Source organism: Erythranthe guttata, chromosome 14 (genome assembly GCF_056151865.1).
Source record: "Erythranthe guttata isolate IM_541 chromosome 14, IM_541, whole genome shotgun sequence".
Lineage (NCBI taxonomy): Eukaryota > Viridiplantae > Streptophyta > Magnoliopsida > Lamiales > Phrymaceae > Erythranthe > Erythranthe guttata.
In genome coordinates, this window is record NC_142546.1 from 23,151,267 (window position 1) to 23,174,243 (window position 22,977).

The 22,977-nt window shown below is 35.1% G+C and overlaps 5 protein-coding genes across 17 annotated transcripts; all 5 read right to left on the bottom strand.

Annotated features, from left to right (window-relative positions):
• Window positions 1-851: 851 nt before the first annotated feature.
• LOC105958897 (transcription factor MYB1) lies at window positions 852-1,924 on the bottom strand. Its single transcript, XM_012982901.2, has one exon. The coding sequence runs from the start codon at window positions 1,806-1,808 to the stop codon at window positions 1,155-1,157; it is 654 nt and encodes a 217-aa protein (XP_012838355.2). The 5' UTR covers window positions 1,809-1,924; the 3' UTR covers window positions 852-1,154.
• A 2,993-nt stretch (window positions 1,925-4,917) lies between these two features.
• Window positions 4,918-6,311, bottom strand: LOC105958899 (uncharacterized). Its single transcript, XM_088813844.1, has one exon. It carries the CDS (start codon window positions 6,129-6,131, stop codon window positions 5,073-5,075), a length of 1,059 nt encoding a protein of 352 aa, XP_088669970.1. The 5' UTR covers window positions 6,132-6,311; the 3' UTR covers window positions 4,918-5,072.
• Window positions 6,312-9,141: 2,830 nt separating this feature from the next.
• LOC105959197 (uncharacterized) lies at window positions 9,142-14,615 on the bottom strand. Of its 9 annotated transcripts, XM_088813402.1 has the most exons (13): window positions 12,382-12,607; window positions 12,024-12,129; window positions 11,856-11,892; window positions 11,547-11,660; window positions 11,322-11,438; window positions 11,022-11,220; window positions 10,800-10,936; window positions 10,408-10,715; window positions 10,208-10,307; window positions 10,036-10,095; window positions 9,876-9,959; window positions 9,690-9,806; window positions 9,142-9,593 (listed from the first exon to the last, which is right to left on the bottom strand). In XM_088813402.1, exons 2-13 carry the CDS (start codon window positions 12,029-12,031, stop codon window positions 9,315-9,317), a joined length of 1,560 nt encoding a protein of 519 aa, XP_088669528.1. In that variant the 5' UTR covers window positions 12,032-12,129; window positions 12,382-12,607; the 3' UTR covers window positions 9,142-9,314. The 9 variants fall into 9 exon arrangements, with proteins under 9 accessions (XP_088669528.1, XP_088669525.1, XP_088669527.1 ...); XM_088813399.1 differs by lacking the exons at window positions 11,856-11,892; window positions 12,382-12,607 and adding an exon at window positions 14,598-14,615; XM_088813401.1 differs by lacking the exons at window positions 11,856-11,892; window positions 12,382-12,607 and adding an exon at window positions 12,639-12,677 and having other exon boundaries at window positions 11,547-11,657.
• Window positions 14,593-19,511, bottom strand: LOC105959198 (uroporphyrinogen-III synthase, chloroplastic-like). 4 transcript variants are annotated; one of them, XR_016029595.1, is made up of 10 exons: window positions 19,203-19,511; window positions 18,503-18,590; window positions 17,924-17,990; window positions 17,360-17,478; window positions 17,118-17,213; window positions 16,283-16,338; window positions 16,121-16,206; window positions 15,740-15,874; window positions 15,277-15,394; window positions 14,593-14,654 (listed from the first exon to the last, which is right to left on the bottom strand). XR_016029595.1 is itself a non-coding variant. In XM_012983245.2 (9 exons), exons 1-9 carry the CDS (start codon window positions 19,392-19,394, stop codon window positions 15,337-15,339), a joined length of 897 nt encoding a protein of 298 aa, XP_012838699.2. In that variant the 5' UTR covers window positions 19,395-19,510; the 3' UTR covers window positions 15,027-15,336. The 4 variants fall into 4 exon arrangements, 2 of the variants coding, with proteins under 2 accessions (XP_012838699.2, XP_088669532.1); XR_016029596.1 differs by lacking the exons at window positions 14,593-14,654; window positions 15,277-15,394 and adding exons at window positions 15,428-15,455; window positions 15,566-15,672; XM_012983245.2 differs by lacking the exon at window positions 14,593-14,654 and having other exon boundaries at window positions 15,027-15,394; window positions 19,203-19,510.
• A 264-nt stretch (window positions 19,512-19,775) lies between these two features.
• LOC105959199 (polyadenylate-binding protein RBP47) lies at window positions 19,776-22,694 on the bottom strand. 2 transcript variants are annotated; one of them, XM_012983246.2, is made up of 6 exons: window positions 22,049-22,694; window positions 21,057-21,537; window positions 20,894-20,967; window positions 20,665-20,795; window positions 20,479-20,575; window positions 19,776-20,292 (listed from the first exon to the last, which is right to left on the bottom strand). In XM_012983246.2, exons 1-6 carry the CDS (start codon window positions 22,631-22,633, stop codon window positions 20,131-20,133), a joined length of 1,530 nt encoding a protein of 509 aa, XP_012838700.2. In that variant the 5' UTR covers window positions 22,634-22,694; the 3' UTR covers window positions 19,776-20,130. The 2 variants fall into 2 exon arrangements, with proteins under 2 accessions (XP_012838700.2, XP_012838701.2); XM_012983247.2 differs by having other exon boundaries at window positions 20,894-20,964; window positions 22,049-22,610.
• Window positions 22,695-22,977: the final 283 nt, after the last annotated feature.

The following is a 22,977-nucleotide window of genomic DNA, read 5'->3' on the forward strand; positions in this document are numbered from 1 at the left end:
ATTATCCAAAAAAAACAAAATTTATTTATATTTATTTCGAGAAAATAATATGATTAGTGAAAAGAAAAGGTAAACTTTATTCTTCCCAATCGTATTTCTTCACTAGAAAAGAAAGCCCATCAGTCGGCACAGACGGGTTGAATTTCCCAATTCAAAGTTATTGGGCCAAAGCCCAATGGGTGATGGAAATTAAGCCTATTCGTCTAAGGCCCAATGAATTGTAAGCACGATTGTGGATTGAACTGATGTTAAGACAAAACTTATCGATAAGAATATTGTCGAGCAGACATTCACACGTTAAATGTCCGTCAACGCACAACAGGTCGCGTAAGAAGAAGAATAATGAGTGTTGGTGGCGAGCTCGGAGACAACTGTTAGAGAAAAAGATTTCAGTATAACCTCCATAAACAGATAAGGAAATATGTAAATTATGATCGATGATTGATCAATATGGATAGATCTCGGAAGAACAAAATTATCTTAAATTAGAAATCATCCATTTACAATTATCTATATAAACGAATGTGTAAAACCCTATTAGGTTACGATTTAACATCAATAATATACACCATTTCTGAATTCTTTCCTCCTCTCTTGATTTTTATCTTTTTCCGGTCGATTAGTTCGCCTTCGCCAGACGTACTCTCCGATGAACGCATGAGTTAGATTTAGAGGAGGGTCTTGAGGGTACTAATTTTGCTCCGGCGATCCCGTCTTTAGTCGTTTCGGCATGCAAATAACTTGGCCGGCGCTTTAATATGGTGGGGTCTTTTTAGTCTTTATCATGTCGAAAAAACATGCTCTCAAAAGGAATGTTCCCACTTTATTTCTTTACGTGTCGGCAAATCATAATTTATTTTCCAATTTATAAAATTCTAATTCAATTTCATAAAATTTATATGTAACAGTGCAAGATCCCGTCAAATAAATGACAATTCATCCCCCACTCTAAATTAGATAATCATTCTTACAGTTTAAGTATTCCCAACTGTAATGATTAATTGAGAATAATTAATACGGAATTAATTAGTGTTTAACACCAAATTAAAATTAAAAAAACGGCTGAAAGCGATTTAACTGTCAGCAAAGGCTAATTATTAATTAATTCATCATTAACGAAACCCAGAGGAATTAAGTATCTGGAAACGACGTCGTTACGCACTCCAGAATCCCACCGGAAAATTCTCCGGCCGCCTCTCCGTCCCTGGCGGAGCCAGTGACAATGCAGTCATCGCATCATGCTCATAAAAATCACAACTCGCCGGAGACGGACTGAACTCCGACGCCGTATTATTCTCCGTACAGTACTCCCTCGAATCTTCGTCGTCGTCGATTCGCCGCTTCTGCTGTTGTTGCAGATGAACACACCTCCTTCTCAGAGTGGAATTCCAGTGATTTTTTACGGCGTTATCGGTGCGGCCGTGGAGCAGCCGCGCAATGGTGGCCCACCGGTTGCCGTACCTGTCGTGCGCCGCCGCAATGGCGTCGTCCTCCGCCTTGGAGAAGGGGCGGTGCTCGATCTCCGGGCTGAGCTGGTTGCACCACCGCAGCCTGCACGATTTCCCCGACCGGCCCTTGACGTACTTACCGATCAACGACCAGTTCCGGGCACCGTATCGGTCAACCAACCGGGTCAGGATCTTGTCTTCCTCCGCACTCCACGGGCCTTTAATTCTCTCACACAACACCTCCGCATTATTCGCCGGAGTAGTAGTACTTTTAATTCCGGACAACGACGATGAATCCGATGAAGTTTCCGACGAAGATGAACTGGCCGACGCGTATGAACATCTATTAAACGAATCCATATCCGCAGCTCAATTAATTAAATCAGATATTTAATAATTTTTGAAAATTAAAGTTTGTTTGAGAATTAACAGAGATCAAGTGGAGATGAGTGATGAGTATGAGTGAGAATTATAAGCATATATATATCTCTATCTGTCTATATAGAGACAAAATATAGATACAGGAAATATGTATGTATGTATACATACAGTACTAGAGAGAGAAAGTAATGATGAAGACGGTGGTGCATGTATTTTAGGGCAATGGTTACTTCTTGGAAACTGCTTTGTCTAAAGTTGTTAGGGATTTGTTTTTAATTTAATTGTTTGTATATATAAATAACAAGAATTTGAGTTTGCGTAAGCTAGTATGTGATTAAATGATTATTAATAATTGAAAAAAAATATATATATATAAAAAAATAACAGTTATATTACAAATCATGTGATTTTATTCCTGAATGAAGATTTTGTAACTGATCTGTTTTGTCGTGACTAGAAAAATTGGCAAGACGACACTTTAGTGTAAATAAAAAAAGTTTGAATTCATTGAATTGAGATTATAAGATAATATAATATGATATAATGTTGTCTGCTAATTTAGATCCAAAAGTTTAATAATCAGAGGACACTTTTTCAGATGTTGTCCTTTATCCGTACAACAATGGTAATGTTCCTCGAACATTCACATATTTTCTAATTAGGACAGCAAAATAAAATTGATCAAAGGGGTTGATATGAGTTGATGTTTATGTTGTGGATTCTTTATTTCATTTTCTAATTTTGTCCACTTATCATCAAATTTGTAAGGAATTAAATTATGAGCTTCTGTGACACTTAGGAATTAAATTAAACTAGCTTCGTCGATACAACATCACTTCATGTCCTTTATCATTAAGTTATGCTTCAGACGCGGCCGCGTTAGTTATTCATTGTAATTGTTATTTTGCTACATTCATTTCAACATAATTGACGATTTTAAGATTTTGGAATATGAATTAAGAAAAATAATGGATCAATTTCGATTTCGGGAAGAAAAACAAAAGGTATATATATAATAAGAATAAAGCACTATTTCATGAACTGAAGGAAGCAAATTTTCGTATATAGTGTAAATTTGAATTTTATCCCCTCCCCTGCACCTTAAAATTATTGTGGGTAATTCATGAATTGAATTAAGTATTTTAATGGCAAATATGGTAATTTTGATATTATTTATGAAAGACTAGATTGAATTAAAAACGTATATAAAAACGTTGGTAAGTTAATTAAGGGGTGCCGATTTTTGACTGCTTTAGCTGAATGACAGACAGCTGGTGGGGAAGAGTAGCTACTTGCTAGATCTGTCTGATTGAGTCAGTAGAATCAACGGCTGAGATCAGTCGCAAAAAGTGATTAGCATTTTAGTATAATTTCAACGCCTTCCACGTCAGCTGGGACCCACCCCAGCCTGGAGGGAATCTCTATCGCTTTTTAAAAGTTTGAATCGCCATTGACTTTTCTTTATTGCTTATTGGGCCCCACTCGTGTATGGAGCGCGTGCGCACCGGCCCAACTTAAATCTGTCACAAATTGTCAAATCCAACCGAATAACAAATCATGATTTTATTAAAAATTAATGTCACCAAAATTTATAGAGGCCCAACTTTGATACATATTATGTAACAAAACCCATTACCCCTCCGTCCCATAATATAAATTTATTTTGACAGTTTTCTCGTCCCAAATTATTTGTCACTATGTATTACCAATAAAGTATTAATTATTTTTTTTTCTTCCAATTTTGTCCTTCATCGTTGTTAATTAGTTAGTTGCTGAGGGTAAATTAGTGATTTCTTATGTTTTTTTTTTGCTACAATGTATGCATATTTGTTAATATGTGCGCAACTACATAAAAACGTAATAAAATCACACCGCAAATTGAAGACAATAAATCAGTAATAAAGTTGGTCCAATGTGACAATTCATAGTTTTACTACAACGAAAGTAGAAGGTTTGTTGGCTAGTGTTATTACTTATTTAATTATTTTCTATATATATTAATAATGGGAACATGTATCTATCTATATTAATAATTTATCAAGTTATTTTCATCTAAGTTGGTAGGGGCCTTTCATGTGAATACATTAATCTCTTCTAACAAATCAATGAACGTCATTATATATAGATTGTGATTTAAAAATGATTGACAGACAATATTAAATTATAATTGTGACCTGACCTAGCTATAAAACTAGGCTTTGTAATTGATCCGAATATTCAAGCTATTATTAATATTTTGATATAGTTTACAATTTATAGGTTATACTATGTTACACTGAGTGAATAATATCAGGTAAGTATATATTTACCATTCTTAAGCACACAAATATATGCACCTACATTGATGTCCGTAGATCAACGATAAAAAAGTTCGACTCAATATAACTTTCTCCAGATGTAACATAGAGATAACCATAGTTTACGATGGTCGGAAAAATGTTTATAAACTTAATTCAGGCATTTCCAAATAGATTGATTTAAAAATAAAAAAAAATTATACACTAGTTTAATCTAGCCAACAAAGGTAGTTGGTGAACACAATAAAGTCTAGTGATTTTAGGAGCAAAAATTTCAACCTAAGGCACATAGCACCAACTTGTGTTTTGTCTGTTCTCAACAACCAGATAGTGATTGGCTTATGTAATAATCTCAATATGGATATGAATATTGGAAAAATATTTAGGATATGTCCCTTTACATTACCGACACATTCATATTTAATTAAATTGGACTATAAGTCTCGGCCTAGCTGTTGGATTAAGTGAGCATGTGTTAATTGACTTATGTTCGAATCTCATTGCCAACAATTGCTAGGTCGAGTTTGTCACTCATGGTTAACCTAGTGTGATTCACGTTTCTCGTATTTGCAAACTAGTACGAGAGTGTAAAATGTATGAAGAACTTTCAAATGATTTTATGTAAATGTGTTCAAATCTTCGAATAATAAGTCATCGGTGCGGTTTTACTATATTTTTGAATAACCGATTACTTCGCTTTATATGTGATTCAAATGGAGAAAAAATGAATTAAAACTTATGAAAATCCGATTGTAGTATTTGAACAAAAAAAAAATGATGTACTATAAGTCTATAACACATAAAAACACACGTTAACATATATCATTCAATCAAAGCGTAACATTTTTGCACATCGTATAAAAATTGTTGATGCATGAATTAAATCCAAAATTAACAAAGGGAAAAAAAGATTAATTTAAGCAAAATAAATAATTAATTTATATATTCATTTACGAGAAAAGCCGAAGCCATTGGCCAAGGCGTGTACGGCGGGATTAAATGCGAGCCGCCCCAAAATGCCCTGCTTGTACGGTAGGAAGCTTTTCTTCTTCAGATCCTCCGAAACCGCCCGGTTCACATTGTAATGCCTCTCGTGAGCCGAAACCGGTCCCCTTCTTCTCGAACCGGATCCTGACCCTGACCCGGGGCTATCGGTTCCTCCGAAGCTCGACCGTCTGAACGCCGCAGTGTACTTCTTCAGAGGGTCTTTGTCGGCGGCGCGTCCTTCCGACGCGCTGCGGAACAGGAAGAAGTCCTTGAGCCTCCATTTCTTCTGCCCTTTCCCACACGCCGCCGACATGGCCGAACAAACAGAACTCGGCGGTGAAGAGTTCTTTTGCTCTTCTTCTTCCCACCGATATAAATGGGTGTCTCTGAGCGGAGAGAGCGAGCGCGCCGCCCTTCGGCTAGTCGATTTCGGCAGGTTGACGCTTCTCTCCCTCCCTCTCTCCGGCACCGGCGCCGCTCTCGCGGCGGCGTTACGAGCTGCAACGGCGAAGGGGTCGACTTCAATATTCTTCCTGCTGTGCCGCGGCGAGAAGGCGCCCTGGATCATCTTCCTAGTCTGCGAAATCGATTTCCTGCCGGGAGAGGCTCCACCTTCGCCGACGACCCTCGCCGCCGGAGGCAGCTGCAGCCGCGGCGGGGGTTTCAAGGGTTTGATCACGCCGCCGTCAAAGAGCTCTTCAGCAGACAGCGAGGCCGTTTCCCAATCCCGGCTGACATCAAACACAAAATCATCTCCATTATTAATCCTGACCGGAGATTTCGGCGTGCCCGGCTTCTCTTCCCAGTCGAACGGCACCGCGGAAGTAGCCACCGCACCGCCGCCGTCATTGGCGGCGGCGGAGAAGAAATGATCGAAATCCTTGTAGAATTCAGAGAGATGAGAAGGGCTGGTCGGAGCACTGAAATAGTAATCGCGGACTCGTTTCGGCGTGGAAGGGGAAGAAGATCTTCTGAAATCGAAATCGAGCTCCGGTGAAGAAGGTACGATCACCTCCATTTATTTTCCTTCTTTACTACAGTTTACTCTGCACGTACTCTGTTTTATAATTAATTAGATAATAACTAATAATAATAATAATAATAAAAACAAGTAACTAATATAACTGTGGAAAATTCGAGAGAGACAATAAAATGATAATTTGAGAGGAAGCAAGACAGAAACAGCAAACAAGCGAATTTGACTCAGAATTAGAAGCCGCCTTTTATTACTTTCTCTCACTTTGTGTTCACATTTCCATTTTCTTTTTTCCCTTCTAAAAAAAGAAATAAAAAACAAGAAATTAATGACTAGAAAATAATTTGAAGTTGGGGGTAAATTGGTAATTATCTATACATATGTATAGATAATTATCTACTATACAAATATTTGTATGCAACTATATCTAAAAGACAAGGTAAATTTCATAAGCAAGATTTTTTTTTTTTCTTCTTTTAATGAACGAATCTACAGTCAATCGTATAGATGCATTTGGTAAATATATAGTAGTTTGTAAACCATATGAGAGAAGTAAACAATATTAGACTAAAATGTGTGACAACCCCGATTTGGCGAACGTTTATAAGGGAATTCGAACTCGACTGAATTGATATAATGATATGTTGTGAGTACTGAGAAATAGAAGCAAGAAATACGGTGCGTGGGGTTCAAATCTATGCCCAAGTCGTACACCGAGTCAGCCCCAGTCACATCGACAAGACTCCAGAGTAGAAAAAAATATTCTTCTAAAATAAATAAATAAAAAAAAAAAAAAAAAGTGTGTAGAAAATTATTGATAAGTGATAACTAATTCCACAGAAATTGGCGTTAGTGGGGGCGGACTTTACATTTTATGAAGCCCGAGAAATAATCCGGCCCTTTTATATAATTATTATGGGCCCAATATTTTTTTTTTTAAATTCTATTCCGTATTATGTGTTTTATTGACCAGTTGATTTGACTATTATCCTACTGCCATTATAATTTTAATTTTGGCTGCGGCTATATGCAATACTCATTCCACTTGTGCAAGACTAAATTAAAGAAAGATTCCAAAAGATTCTATTTTATTAAGATGGAATGACAAGTATGCCCATAAATTAAATTGGTTTTTTTTTTTTTTCCTCATGTAAGACCAAACACAAATAATGAGAAAAAAACAAAAATTGACACCAAGGTGTCGAAAAACTATGCTACAAATCGACACTTAAGCGTCGAATTTCATAGGTAAAAATCGACATTGACATGTCGAATTTATAGCACAAATTCAAATGTCGAATTTTATACCTCAAAATCGACATCTAAATGTCGATTTTTACCTGTAAAATTCGACCTGTACATGACGAATTCGTTTGAGCGGGATTTTTTTTGGAAAATCGATATTCTAGCTAAAAAAACCCATAAATGCATACATTCTTGGGTTCTTCCATCGTAGAATCTTCTATTTTGATGTCTTTTGACTCCATACTTGCCATCTTTGTAAGATTTGTTGAGTTTTGATGATTTTGAATTTCTAGGTTTTGTGGGTTAATGGAGGAGGAAGGAGAAAGGTCTTGTGGGTTTTGGAAGATGGAGAAGATGAGAGTTGGTCTTGTGGTTTTTATGGTCTTGTGATAGGGTTTTTTGTGTTTTTGAATTTTTGGTCTTGCATATTTGGAATTTTATATTTGGAATTTTTTATTTTTTTAATAAAAAAGGGTATTATAGTATTTATACATTGAAAATTTTAATTTGGTCTTGCACAAGTGGAATTAGTCTTGTATATAGCCGCAACCTTTAATTTTTTAGAACTAGTTGATTGAATTATGCAATTGAGACAAACAAATGATTAGAAATTGTGGGAAAATCAACTTTTTGAGAGCTCAAGCCTTTTCTTTAGTTATTGATGAACTCATGAGCCTATCTTTTATATTTTTTATATATTATTTTTTATTTAAATAATATTAATAATATAAAATGTTATAATAGTAATATAAAAGAACGCATAACAATTACAAAAAGATATAATTACACTTCATTATTTATTTATATTTTTTTTGTTATAATGTAACTACTTTTTAATAATAAAAAAAAAAATTAAAATGAGTTTGAGGTCCAGCTCGACAAAATGGACTCCCGCTTAGGGGTGCAACTTGGAACGGAAGTTCTAATTTCCGCCGGTTCCGATTCGAAAAATTCCGATTTTGGAATAACGTTTTTCATTCCGACTTCCGATTTCCGAATTTTTTGGATTGGAATTGGAATTATATAAAAAAAAATTAGAATTTCCGATTTGCGATCCGATTTAATTTCCGAAATTAATTCCGACAAATTCCGATTTTCTTCCGAAAAATACACCTATAAATAATATATATTATATAATACTTATTTAAAAATAAATGTTTTCTGAAATAGTAATTTGATTTAAGATTTGTTTTTTAGGATTTTGACATATTGAATTGTTGTTAGAAGTTTTATTGGAAATTATGATGTGGTTTATTCTTATTTATTTTATTGGACTGAAATTAGTAGTGATTAGTTTTATTTTTATCGACGTGGATGTTCTTACTTTTGGAAAATTATGAAATTTAAAAAAAAAAAAAATAGTTAACTTTTTAAATTTTAAAACTTATTTGATTTCCGAAAATTTTCCGAATTTTCAAAATTTCCGGGTCTTTTGGAATTGGAATAAATTTTTAGATTTCGGAAATTTTGGAATTGGAATTGGAACTGATCTTGTACTTCCGATTGTTTTTGGAAATTTTCCGAAAATGCTATTTCCTATTCGATCTGATCCGTCTGACTTTCACCGCTACTCCGCTCGAGCTCAATCCGGCCAACTATAATGATTTGACAATAAATTCTCAAGGATTCTTAGCTATATATCTCCAATAAATCAACTAACTTAGATGTCTTTCACCACTTGCAATAAAATTAAAATAGACTCGCACATTTAAAACCAAAAACCAGACAACATTGCTTCCATATCACACAACACTTACAAAAAACATATCTAATCAGTTAATTTTATTACATAATGTAAGGCAGCTTAGAAAATAAAGAGGATCCTTGATTCTTGTATATTCAATCTTCCAAAAATGAATGAAATATGTTTTTTTTTTTTTTTTTTTTTTTACATATATCTATATCTATGTTGAAGAAAATCGAACTCCAATAAAAAGGGCGGAAATTTATCGTGACGAAACGAACAAGAGCTAACCTTATTCACGTGTGTAAAAGGTATCTAAACCTAAATTCATAAGGCATTATCCGAAAAGATTGCACGCATTTCATTGCTTCTTTTCCAAGTTCGGTTGGTAGTTGATGACATATCCAATCCATCAACGAATCGAAATCCTTGGCGAAATCGAGCATGTACCAATCCAATAACTTCGGTATTGCTATAGATTCTTTAATGTTCGAAATGCCGATTGCTGCTTGTAAGTACTCTCCCTTTGCAGTTTCGAGCTCGTTTTCAACTCGAGATGCAGTGTAAACTCGAACCTTTAATATGAAAAATATCGAGGTTTATGGATGACTTAAAAGTGGCATTAGTATATATATTTTTTTATTTGGAGGAATTATTTTCGATAAACTTACAGCAGGGGATGACCAGCTTCCACAAGAGAGAGCAAATGTAACCAACGGTTCGGATAATTCCAATCCGAGAATGCCACGTGTCATCATCTCTTGGTACTCCGTGGCTTTCGAGAAAGTCTGCAAACAGTCGAATTAATAGGATGTCGAAAAAAACAAAAGCTGTGAGTTTAGAGTTAGTTATCTTACATATTTCGAGTGATAAGGCAGTCTCAAAATGAAATGCTCGATGGTTATTGCATTTAGAATGTGCCCACCGACATTTACCGTTGCCTGAGAAAAAAACATTAAATTTCTATTAAATGGATTAAAAATAAATAAATAAATCAAAAGTTAAGAAGCAAATTACCATTTGCATCAGCTCAACAACCCGTTCGGGACACTCTGGAACGCCGTACTCGATAAATGCCTGATGAAAACAAATTATTGATCATCTTTTCTTTGCACCTAAATTTGTGTTAAATGACGATTAAATATCGAGTGGATTAATAATAAATAGGAATTGTTGTAACTCGTCGTACATTCATCATGCACGAATTGTAAACGTTTATCCAAAAGGCAAGCTTCTCGTGATGGCTTAGTCCCTTGAAGCTAATTCTTGCAAGTCTCCGAAACAGATTCCTGAAAAATATGATGTGTTTTATAAATCTATATATATAAAAAATATATATATAAAAAAATTTGCCATATAAGATAAATGAAAAAAAAATTAAAAACTTACTTTAATCTTTGAACAAGAAATATGGATATGGTTGTTCGGTCTCGATCAATAGAGTCCGAGCCAATTGAAGATAAATGCTTATACGGACCAATATCTCTCGTACCGAACATGGAACACAAATTATAAGGATCACTATCAAAAGATATTATCCGATTATTTTTGGAGCTCATTCTTGAAAATATGTTCATTAAACATTTCAAAATGCTCTCGGATATTCTGTTTGGATTCTCGTCTATTAACGATATTTCCTCATGATCCGGAATATTCTTCCCTTCTGAACTACCATCCTCCGTTACTCGCTTTTCCAACTGAAGAATCAAAAAAAGAAACCAAATTTAATCCACCACTTTTAAGTATTTTCATCATTAAGTGAAACATATAAATATTTATACCTGTAATACAACCGATCTGCGTTTAGTGGGATGCTTTTTCACGGGAGTTTCTACCGGTTGTACTTTTAAATTTGGTGATAGTTGTTTGTTCTTCGAGGAATCGGTGCTTGATCGGTTCTCTTTTTCTCTCATTTCATCTAAATCAAATTGGAGTTATAAAGATTATAAGAAAATATTCGAATTCCGATAACGTAACAATGGTTATTCGACTAGAAACATTACCTGAAAGAGAAGGTAAAAGTGATGACTTGGATTGCTTCGGTTTAATTTGACAAAAATCAGCTGAATTATCGATATTCTTCTTGGACGAAGAAATGTAGACAGCTTCTTGATATAGTCCTTGTCTGAAATGAACTACTTTTTCTTCGAGGCGAACAACTTCTTCTTCCAAAACAGCCACTTCAGCTACAAGCTCGAGTGTCTACACACACACATCACTTCAGAAGTTACGATACTCTTCGTACAAATATTTATCAATTAAACAATTCATATTCCTTAAAAAATTAAGGGATTGACGCTAACGTGAGCCGGAAGATACGGAGGGAGACGAGGAAGAGCTCCGGGCGGTCTAGTAAAGGCTCTCTCGAGAGCTCTGTGAACATTTTCTTCGTGTCTAAGTCTTTTCTTTAACTTATCAACCTACAATATTAAAATTCAACAGAAGTTATAATGTTTATATACAAGAATAAAGGTGTGTAACTTAATAGAGAATTACGAGTGTATATAATAAACGAAAAAAAAGCCCACATCTTGTTGCAATGCCATCTTTCGATCTCTAATCGAACTTCGATTACGATGGCTCGCACTTGGTCTATGAGCATCCATTATCCAGCTACTCTGCATTTTTTCCACTTTCTCCTGCTAATAAGTATGCAAACATACATCAGCTTCGACAAGAAAGGAACTATTAAACATTAGAAAAAAAAAAAAAACAACAATAACCACAGAAAATCGATTCCACATTTTTCAGAAACCCGAAAAACCAAGATCATAAAATGACCCGATTCGATTATTCGATTCAGAAACCCACATGGGAAGCTGACTAAAGATGCTTACTTTACCGAAAATTCTGAAGATTTTCATATTGTGAAGCCTGCCCTTGCAAGTGAAAGCCATTTTCCCAAGATGGAAAATTCAAGAAACTTAAATAACACTTATAAATACAAAAAAAATAAATTAGATAAAAGGGCATAAAATATATATATATTTTTTCTTCTGAATTACATTTCCATGATCAGGCTTGATGGGCTGCAAACTCATCCGTGCTCTGGTAGTAGTCATCTTTACTCACTCCCTCCCAAAAACGGTGCGGTTGATTGGTGAATGAGCCCTGTCACACCATTATTATCAGATGAATCAACTCATTTAATGCATAATACTACCCCACAAAAGAACATGTATATATAAATAAATAAAAATAAAAATTGAATCTTTAATGGTGTGTGAAATTTGCAATAAATGATGGGAATCAAGAGAGTAAACAGAGAGAAGAATGAATTCATTGGGGCAGTTTCAGAACAGTAGCAGAAAAATGGAGATTGGTGCAGCAGTTGAATTGAATGAGGTTGTTTGAAAAGAGTACCTACAAAAATGGAGAGCTAACAGACTACTTTTTAGCAGTTCTTGGGAAGTTTCTCCCAATTCCCCAAATGAATTTCATTTACTTCTTCTGCTATTCATATTTATCTCAAGAGAAGAACAGTTTATTTATACACATTCAACTCTTTGTAGTAGTGCGCGCGCACTGATTTATATATGAGAGAGAGAGAGAGAGAGAGAGAGAGAGAGAGAGAGAGAGAGCATGAATGTAACAGTCTAGCAGGGAGAAGTATATATTACAATACTCATTATCTTTCGTGTTCGTTCCGCAAGTATGTGCCACATTAATGATACCCTCTATATATATATATATATATATACACCGCAGTAGTTGAGATTTTGAGTGTCATTAGGATCTTTAAGTGAGAGAATATTTTGTTTTTTTTTTCTTAAAAATATCAAAATATTAGTTTGAGATTCCACACAAAGACATGAAATCAGTTAATTTACGACAGATTAAACATTAAGTAATTTTAATTTTAGGTATTTTTAGACAATATTTGTTTAGACCCAAAAAAAAAAAAGAAAAAAGAAAAAGAAAAGCTGCAAAAATCACATGGCACTCCGATGACAGAATATCAATACCACTCCAAAGACATGCCTCTTTTTAGCACTTGGAATTTTCCACTTGTCCTAATGATGCTCTGTTTTTTTTTCTATTTTTTTTTCGGTTTCGGTTTAAAATTGTTTGTTTCAGTCAAGAGTTGTATCATATTACGAGTCAATAATATCGAAAAATTGTAAACCTACAATACTAATTTCATTCATTTATAAAAAAAATTAAGAACTAGATTGAACAATGGTAGCCATAAGAATGGGTTACAATTTACAAACAAGCTCGTGATTATAGCATAGTATCCAATGCTACTTTGGTGAAATATATGGATAATTACACAAATATACATACGACTGTTTAACATATATATATAATTGAATATACACACGATAATTATAAATCTTCACTCTCGTGCAATAACTCACAAACCAAACAAGCTTTCAACTGCTAGGTCACCCATTGTGGGGCCATATACTATTAGAAATTCCTAGAAGTGAAGTTAGAACGAAAATTTCACTTTCATGTACTATTAGATAGTTTACATGTATCAATAATCATTTCATTCATAGACAATTGGCATCTTAACAATAATGATCAATAGAATATTAATATCATAACCCTCTTAATAATTCTGAAATTGTCCCTGTCAAACATTAATTAGCACTAGATGGGATGGGATTAGATGAAATCAAAGTTACCCCATAATTACTTAATAATTCACAATTAAGTCAAGACATCACTGTCTACGTGCACGGAAAGGTTTACATTTAATTAATGTTTATCCATCTTTCTAGGGAGTAGGGACGCATTTAAAACTTGAACAACTTACTTATACTAAATATGTGAAGCTTTTAATTATTAATAATTATTTTAATTACTACGATTAGATTAGGACTAATCTCCAGACAACTCGAACCTAAGTGAATTGTCAGCTTAGTTAAGCATTTCCACTAGTATGATAATAATGACAAGTCGTTTTCAGGTTTTCATGAGAAAATTCCCGCCAAGAGAAATTAGGTACATTTTTTTTTTTTTTTTGGTCGGAAATTGATGCATGTGATTCGTGAATGTGAACGCATTCAAATGCAATATGCATTTTTACGCCAAAAAAAATTTGCGACAAAAAATTTGGAGCATCAAAACGACAATTAGTGCTCAACTTGATTCCCTTTGGAACTGCTCTTCCAATAAAAAGCTTCATCAATATCTAAGTGTATATATTTGTTTTGGGAAAATTACAGTTTTTATCCCTCAAAATTGCATTGATTCCACATTTGGTCACACGTTCACAAAAAACACATTTGGTCTCTCGTGTTGTAATAATTTAATATTTTTGGTCGTTTTTGTCATTTTAATGTCACTCCGTCATCTAAGGAAGTGATGGACACATGTTCAATTCCGTTCGTACTAACGGAAATGACTAAAAATGTTGAATTTTTGAAACGTGAAGGATCAAATGTGTTTTTTTGTGAACATGGGGGACCAAATGTGAAATCAATGCAAACTGGAGGGGACCAAAACTGTATTTTTCCCTATTTGTATTTTAAAGAAAAACTCCAAAAAGGGTATTTAGAAATAATTATGGATTAGTTGTAGGATTTATCAGCTTATGTTCAGCAAATAAACAATGTAAAAAACATCACCTGGTTGATCTTGTCTGCATATAGACAGAATCCTTGCTATTAAATTATGGCTATTTCCTGCAACCAATAAGACAGACCCAATTATTGCAATTTCACAACAAAAAAAGACCCGCAGATTATAATGCCCAAGGAGGGAGGTCAAAGCTAAAGTCCAAACACTGTAGTTGCATAGCAACAAACTATTAATCAGACAAAAATAAATAAATAAAGAAGCATTAGATACAGACAAGTCATTGTCTGGTAGCATCTTGGCATTGACTTTGCCAGCTATCAGTGACCACAAACAATGGTCCTTCCCCTTCTTGCTTAAGACAAACAAAACAAACACACACACAGAGAAAGATGAAGTGGAAAAGAATAACAAACATTCACTGGGCAGGGAAAAAGTATAATTAATGTATTATGATGTACTTTGTCTTATATGCGTAATTAAAAGAAGAAAGCGTGATATTAAACTCGGGATCGAAGGTTTGGTGGGACAAATGAGCATTCGGGATTTGTTTAAGAAAGAGCATCCTATGAAAGAAACCGACAATAATTATACACAAGTACTTTATGCAGTATGCATAAAAATAAGAGCGAGTTTATATACACTCGAATCAGTAACTACAAGTATATATTAGTTAAGACCAATTTGCCCATCTACAGTGTCATTGCTAAAATTCAGCCTTCGACTTACCTCAGACGACCAAAAACTCAACGTCCAAGTCAAGAGGGCGAAACTGTCGTTTTTCAACTCTTAGACCTTGTGCAACTGGTTGTTGACTTGGAGGGCTTCTAAAATGCTAGTAACCCACCTGATAAAAACACGAAGGTCATATATTGAAGCATTGGGGTCCCAAATATTCTTCGGTGTTCCTAGATGAAGAAGCAAGCGAAAACGAGTTATTTTGCATCTAGATATATACACTTATCTGTATTTCCTAGTAAAAGAACCTCATCAACAACTTTTACTTAAATGTACTTACACGCAAATATTTTCAACCGACAATAATATTTCTTGTAAAATGAGAATAACAAGAACATCGGATTTAGTTTATACTATTACGAAATCCATTCAACGAAGGTTCAGCCCCTGCAAAGGTCAAGAATAAGGCATTATAATTTTCCCCAAATATCTTCCAAGGGAAAAGAGGCTATACCCTTCAAGGCCAGGATTTGACGGGAAGTAAACATTTCGTAAGCCCAACTTTCTAGCAGCTAAAGCAGTTGTCTCACCGATACACGCAGCAGCGTTATCCCACTTTTGTGATTCTGGCAGTAGACTAACCCAAGCACTGTAGAGAACAAAATCACATGTACGCTGAACTAATAAGAGGAATTAAAAACAAAGAGTTGAAATATATTTCAATGGTAAATGCTCGATAAGAGGAATCCCAATATAAGAATGTATAGACAGTAACATAGTTGGTTGAACTAGAGTTTATTGCAATATGGCTACAAATAAAATGTCTAAAATAATGCACAAGAAAATTCTAGTAAGCAAAAAATATTCAGCATAAGAAGTAAGAGAAAAAATTTACCGTACTGCAGAAGGTGAAGCTACAGCTATCACAGGAGCAGTTAGTGCCTCTTCTAAAACCATTTGATCCACATGACTAATAGGTTCCTGCAATAAAAATTAACTAGTAACATTAAATTTGTGCAACTATGTGGCACACTAACTATGAAGACAAGTGTCGTACCGTGGTATAAGTATTTAATCTAGTAACCTCAAATCCACGCTTTGCAAGTCCTTCATCTGAAATGGAAAAGGCCAAACACTCAGCTAAATAAAGCTAGTCGGCATTTTACTTTGACGACATATAAAGATTACAAGACGCGTTTTAAAGGACTATAAAAAATATTAAATATTGGTTCTACTTTACATTGCATTTATAAAAATGGAGATCAAATACATTGCAATCGAAATTGATAATAAAGTCTAAAGGTATAAGCAGACAAGATCCCGTGTCTTTACGAGTGATTCTACAGTTCTTTGCTGGAACAAAGTCGTCAATCATTTTTCACTTCTAGTCCAGTTTCTAAGACATCTCTTAATGAACTTTGAAAATTGGGTATATCACATCTCCTAATGCGTGAAGTGATTTGAGATACTTCAATAATCTCTAGGCGTCTTAAATTTGGTAACGACTTTTGAAAGTACATTTCAGCCAACGGAAGTAGAATTATAGGTATATTTTGGTGTATCGGAATGGCCAATGACTTTGATACATTCAATTCCACTAAAAGAAAAATACTGATTAATATTTGAAATGATGAGGTAATGAGTATAGCTCGAAAAGCGCAAGAAAACGAGTTTTTCGTAAAAAAATGTTAATAGCAAATCTGATATACAGAGCCAAAAGAATAGAATTACTTCGGTAGATATACAATCCTTTTGGATTATGTTAACATATAACATAACAAGTACTCAATATCAGCTTTAAACATATATCCGTGGACCTTCTTTACCAAAAAGACGAGAGGGAAGAAACAGCACATGGAAGTACTTAAAGATAAAGAGATTTTGGCACTAACCAATCTCATTGCTAGCTTTTGCTGAAGCAGGATACAAAACACTGCTCCTTGCATTACAGTAGTTTGGAAGCTCAGCTGCCAAAACAGTGCCAGTAGCTGAAGATCAAAACAAAAGTCACTTCCCTTTGTTATCAACATAGTTTGGTCCCACTCATGTTTTGTTGAATATATCGTGCATAATTTGCCGCTGACATTCTCAAGTTGTTATTCATAGTGCTGAAGTCTGGAACTAGATCAAACACCTTTTGATGGAACAAAAGCCACATTGAGGCTTTGCTTTGAGGATGGCACAATTTTCTCGAATATACTTGCTGTACCAGCTCCAACAACTCCAACCCTAACTTTTGGGGTTCCTGCAGCACTGCAAAGAAGTATCCCAACAGTTGAAAGATAAGATAACAAGAAAAGTTATCCTTATATACATAAAAAGGGTGATTTAGTTTTGAACTGGAAATGTAAGAAGAGATGTTGATTATGCATTCTCTCTAACTAAAGGCTATGTAACATATTGTATTTTCTGGGAATGAAGAGCTTCGCAAATGAAAAAATCCTTTAAAGTTAAAATGGATTTTTTTCATTAGACGGAACCTAACGGTGGCCTATTTCAAAACAACGTGCAAATTGAATGTAACTAACAGGGAGCATTATAATGCAGGTAAACTAAGAATAAGCTTAGTAAGTAACATGAAAGATATATCAAGGGGAACAAATTGATATAGTTTGAAGCCTTCGTTGAATCATTTATTTGAGAACATGAAAAATCATTTAAGATTACGAGAAGGGCTCTTACAGCAGCTGAAACTTACTTCCAAGCATCGAGAAATGTAACACCTGCTTCAGGGGAAGTTATGATGATCCAGTCAAATGAAGTGCCTGCAGCATACGGGATATACAGATATTAGAATCATCTATAGAACAGATTAAAAAAAATGAAACTGATCCTAAAGTATTTTTTGAACAATGGAAGTATCTGAAACAAAATAAAAGGAACTGTTAAGCTCCGAAAAACAAGCAAAGACACACGTGCACAACATCCATTCTTTTAAAAACTTCGAAGACATAATTTGAGACGTTAAGCAGAGAATATTGTTTTCCTCTTTATCTTCAGAATGTTCTTGCACGTAGCCTGATTTATCTTTTCTCAAAATCCTAGCAGGTGCAATTGCCAAAATGGTGTGTGACTTGCCAGAAGTTGGAATGACCTCTTCACTGAGAGTTGAATAATTAGAGTTTAAGCTAAAAGATAAATGGAATGTTCATTGATTTCTTTAAACATTCTCAAATAAACTAACAATCATGATATCTAAAGATAAATAATCTACAAAATTTAGCTACTAATCAAATAACACCACACAGCAGCACACCAGAAATCATTGACAACTCACTGCTCAATATAGAAGAAAGTTTGTGAAAATCAGGCAACTGATTATGTTCGATAAGAGGGAGCTCTAGGCAGTCAATTCCACGAGTTTCCTGAAAACAAAAAACGGAACATGTTACCGCCCTATATACTGATTGTAGTAAACACAAAATAGTTTAAGAGAGTTGGGTACAAATAGCACGATTGATATTCCAAGAGTAACTTCCCGGGACTACAGAAGACTACAGAATGAACAGACTCATTATGCATAACATGTAGGCAAACTAAGACATTTCAAATCACGAGAAATCACTCAAACCCTTGTTTACGACGATTGTTCTTTAAGCACAAAATATTGCGAATAATGAAATAATTAGTTGATTATTTCATATTTTACCAGAAAACTACTAGACTAATATTTTACAAACAACATAATTTCGATGTTGCCATTCACACGCTATACCAGAAAATCGATAAGTCACATGTCTCATTCGAGCAAAAACCCTCAAACTTCTTCGAAATTAAAACCAAACAAACATTTTCTGTATTAATGAAAATATTTAATAGTAATGCAGCACCTAAGAACATAATTCACAGAATCCTGTCACGGCGATAAAACCCTACAACACACCAAATTCCAAAAAAAAAAAAAAAAAAAAAAGCATCGTACACAAATTGCAACAGGATTTACACGAAATTTTCGCCAAAAAAATGAAAAGGATTACCAAAGCATTAATGAGCGTGCCGTTTTTGCCGCGTTCTCTCGTGACTACAACTTTAGGAGAGGCGTAATCGGCTGAAGCTGAAGCGACTTTGAGAGAAATTCTTCCGTTCAGAGACCGCCGGGGAGAAGAAGGCCGCAGAATTGCCGGAGGAGGAATATGAGAGAGAGTAGTGAGAGAAAACGGAGACACCATTTTCGTTGTAAGTGTTGGATGGAGGTTTTGCTTTTGTGATTTTAGTGTTAGCTACTCCATTACAGCTTTTTCTTCCTCCAAATTTCACTAATTTAATTTACAGTCCCACTAATTAAGTGATTAAAAATTCAGATTCGTGTTATTTTAAGGGAGCCCGTTCAAGTTCTAAAAAGACTATAATACCCTTAGTGAAATACAAACAAAACAAACTTAATTAGACCAAATTACTCTTGCCGTAAATAAGTCCATAAATAAATAAATAAAATTAATTATCTGAATTTCATTCAATTAAAATATGTTTCTTACACTATATAAACAGAATCATGTAATCAAAAGTATGTTTAATATTTTAAAAATAAAAGGTAGGCTTTAGAAGCAACATATAAATCTTGAGATCTCATTGGTTTGAAGAATAAGAGAGTAAGTACATATTTGCCCCTTGTTAGCTAAACCTGAAAATGGGCAACCAATGTGTTCCTTCACTTATTATCAATGCTACTAAATCCAGTTTAACCAATGCTGCCTATCATACAATAATTATTAAAAGTTTGTCTAGTTCTAATTAACGAGTTCGACGTCACGTAATTAGGTCAAAATTCGGCCCGGCCCGCTCCATATTGCGTGTGGATCGGTGAATTCTTTACGCACCCAAAGAAAAAAAAAAGCACAAGATGGCGGTGCATTGGTCCAGTTTCAGCGAATGCTTTTCTTTATTTTCGTGGGGGGTGGTGCCTTATCAGCTTACTTGTTGTTGATGAGTTCCATACATGGGGTACGCGCCATATGCAGCAGCATACATGCTAGGGTCATGAGGTGGGCCCACAGCATATCCATACCCGTCAAACGAAGGGGGCCCGTAGTAGGCCCCCGTCCATTGATTTCCCAAATCGCCCCTCGACTGCAAAACCGAACAAACGCGTAAGTCTACTAGTGGTAGCAAGTAGGCGAGATACAATAATTTTCTATAATTTTCACGGTTCTTGAATTTGTTAACTCAATGCGCGCCTTTTCAGATATTCGAAAAAACGAGCTGCAATCAATGAGATATTTGAAAAGTAATAAAGGGTAGCAAAGACAATTTTACCTGCTTGTTTGCTGGATTACGGCCCCAAGAAAGACGGACGGTTTGCTTTCCGATTGTTGTCCCAGTCAACTGCTGCAAGGCCTCCTCTGCCTCGTTTCTGTAGGCCCCGTTTTTCAATTTTAAAAAATAAAAAAAGAAACCCGGTTTACTCTGTAAGCGTATTTTGACTATTAACCAATTAATTACCTGTTAGCAAATTGAACAAAACCACATCCTTTCCCAACCGGTATTTTGACAGAGATAATTTCACCGTATTGCGAAAATGGCTGCCTCAGATCGTCGTCACTAACATTAGGGTCAAGTCCTCCAACAAAAATCTAGAAAAAAAAAAAATCACGGAATTAGCCCAAAAATTCCTTTCAAGAAATCGAAAAAAAACAGAAAAAAGAATAAAAAAAAAAAAAAAAAAACCGACTGTTGTGTTCACAGAATCTCCATCTGACTGAAAACCCTGAGCCGATACACCATTCAGGTATCCACCTCCACCTACTAATTTTTTTATTTACAAAAAATTAAGAAAAAAAATGGATTATTATTTCAACACATTAAATAAATTTTAAAAGTATTACATTATCTACCTTGTGGGGAGTACTGTTGCTGATAGCCAGACGACTTTCGTGGTGTAGCTGCACCAATCCGCATGGGCCTACTCGAGCAATAAACACCGTTCATTTCAGTCATAGCCTGCAATCTCTCACTATCATCACCAAACCTAACGAAACCGTACCCCTTCGACCGGCCAGTATTTGCGTCAATCACAACTTTAGCTGCTTTCACAGAGGGGTATTTTTGGGAAAAAGTTTCGTGCAGTAAAGTATCGGTAACATCTGCAGCTAAGTCTCCTACAAAGATGGAAAGATCCGAGCCGTTGTTCGGACGCTTATCGCCCATGCTAAATGCAGCCCAGTTCAAACGAAAGGGTTGATCGGTACTCGGCATAGCAATGCAGGAAAACGACTGCAGGATTTTCTCCGCAGCTGCGTGTGAGAGAAATTCAATGAATCCGTATCCCTCGGAAAACCCTGTTTGCTTATTTCGGATAATCTTTATCGAAGAAACCTGCACCAAGATTGTTTATATTTTTTAAGCGAATAAAAAATGCAGGGGATCGAACTCCTAATTTGGTTTAAACCACGAACAACAAAATCCGAAGCAGATACACTAGAATGCGAATTTCAGATATTTTCTTTCTCGTACGATCAATAGACTTTGATTATTTATCGGGCTTCTCGAATCACTAAAATTGCTACTAAAATTAATCCTTTCGACATTATTAATACCCCATCAAGCTCTATATTAAGATATATTATGATTTAATATCTAATAATCAAGAATCGAATTTTATAACGCAACACAATAACAAATTCGGCGTTCGAAGATTAAATATTTCAAAATGTAGATCAAATAAAATATAAATTAATCACAAATATAACCTAGTAAAGGAGAAAAACATATTATTAAGAAAATAACATAAATATATATAAATATATATATATATATATATATATATATATATATATATATATATATATATATATATATATATATATATATATATATATATATATACCTCTCCAGTAGAAGCGAAGCAGTTACCGAGATAATCCTCGTCCATCCAATTATGGAGGTCACCAACCCAGATCGTGCGGTTCTCCCCATTGGATCCTCCACCATTGCCATTGCCGCCGCCGCTCTGGTGCTGCGGCAGAGGAGACGGCGGAAGGGGAGGGTGGTGGTGAAGGGGGTGGTGGTGGTAGGGCATGTAGTGAGGGGACGCGTAATGCGGAGCCGGTATCATCCCGTGCGGCATTACCATCGCCGCCGCAGGGTACTGCATCGCCACCCACTGCTGTCCCGGGACCGCCGCCGCCGCCGCCGCCGCCACCTTACTATTTCCACCACCACCACTATCGTTATTACTGTTGTTCTCTTTAGAACTAGTCCGTTGAGATTCCGAACCGTTATCCGTCTGCATCTTCAATAGAAAAAAATAAAAAATTATTCCAAACAAATCAAAAAAGAATTGTAAATAATAATAATAATAATAGAAAAAGATGTATTGTAAGGAAGTTGTAAGTATAGGTGAATCTGAGTTTGTAAGGGAGAAGAAGAAAGAGGTTTGTGGAGGCTGGGCACTAGGATTTGAGGTTTTCATGGTAAGCCCTGAGATTACGCTGGGCTTATCACAGCCGTCCGATTTGGGGAAGCTGGTTTGCGATGTGGGCCGTTGATTTTTTTAATTTTAAGATATGTAGAAATAATTAAATATTAAATAGAGTGATTCTGTCTGGGTCGGCCGTCAAATTGGGTAATGCTATTAATATTTTTTATTTTGAGTAATTACCGTTATTTATTTATTTATTTGTGACTTTGGTGTGGATTTAATTTTTGCTAATTAAAGCAAAAAAACAAAATAAATTCTGACTGTGAAAATCAGGAAAAAGAAATTGTTGGGTTTCAGTGTTTAGGACAGGGAACATAGGATTCTGTACTGATGGA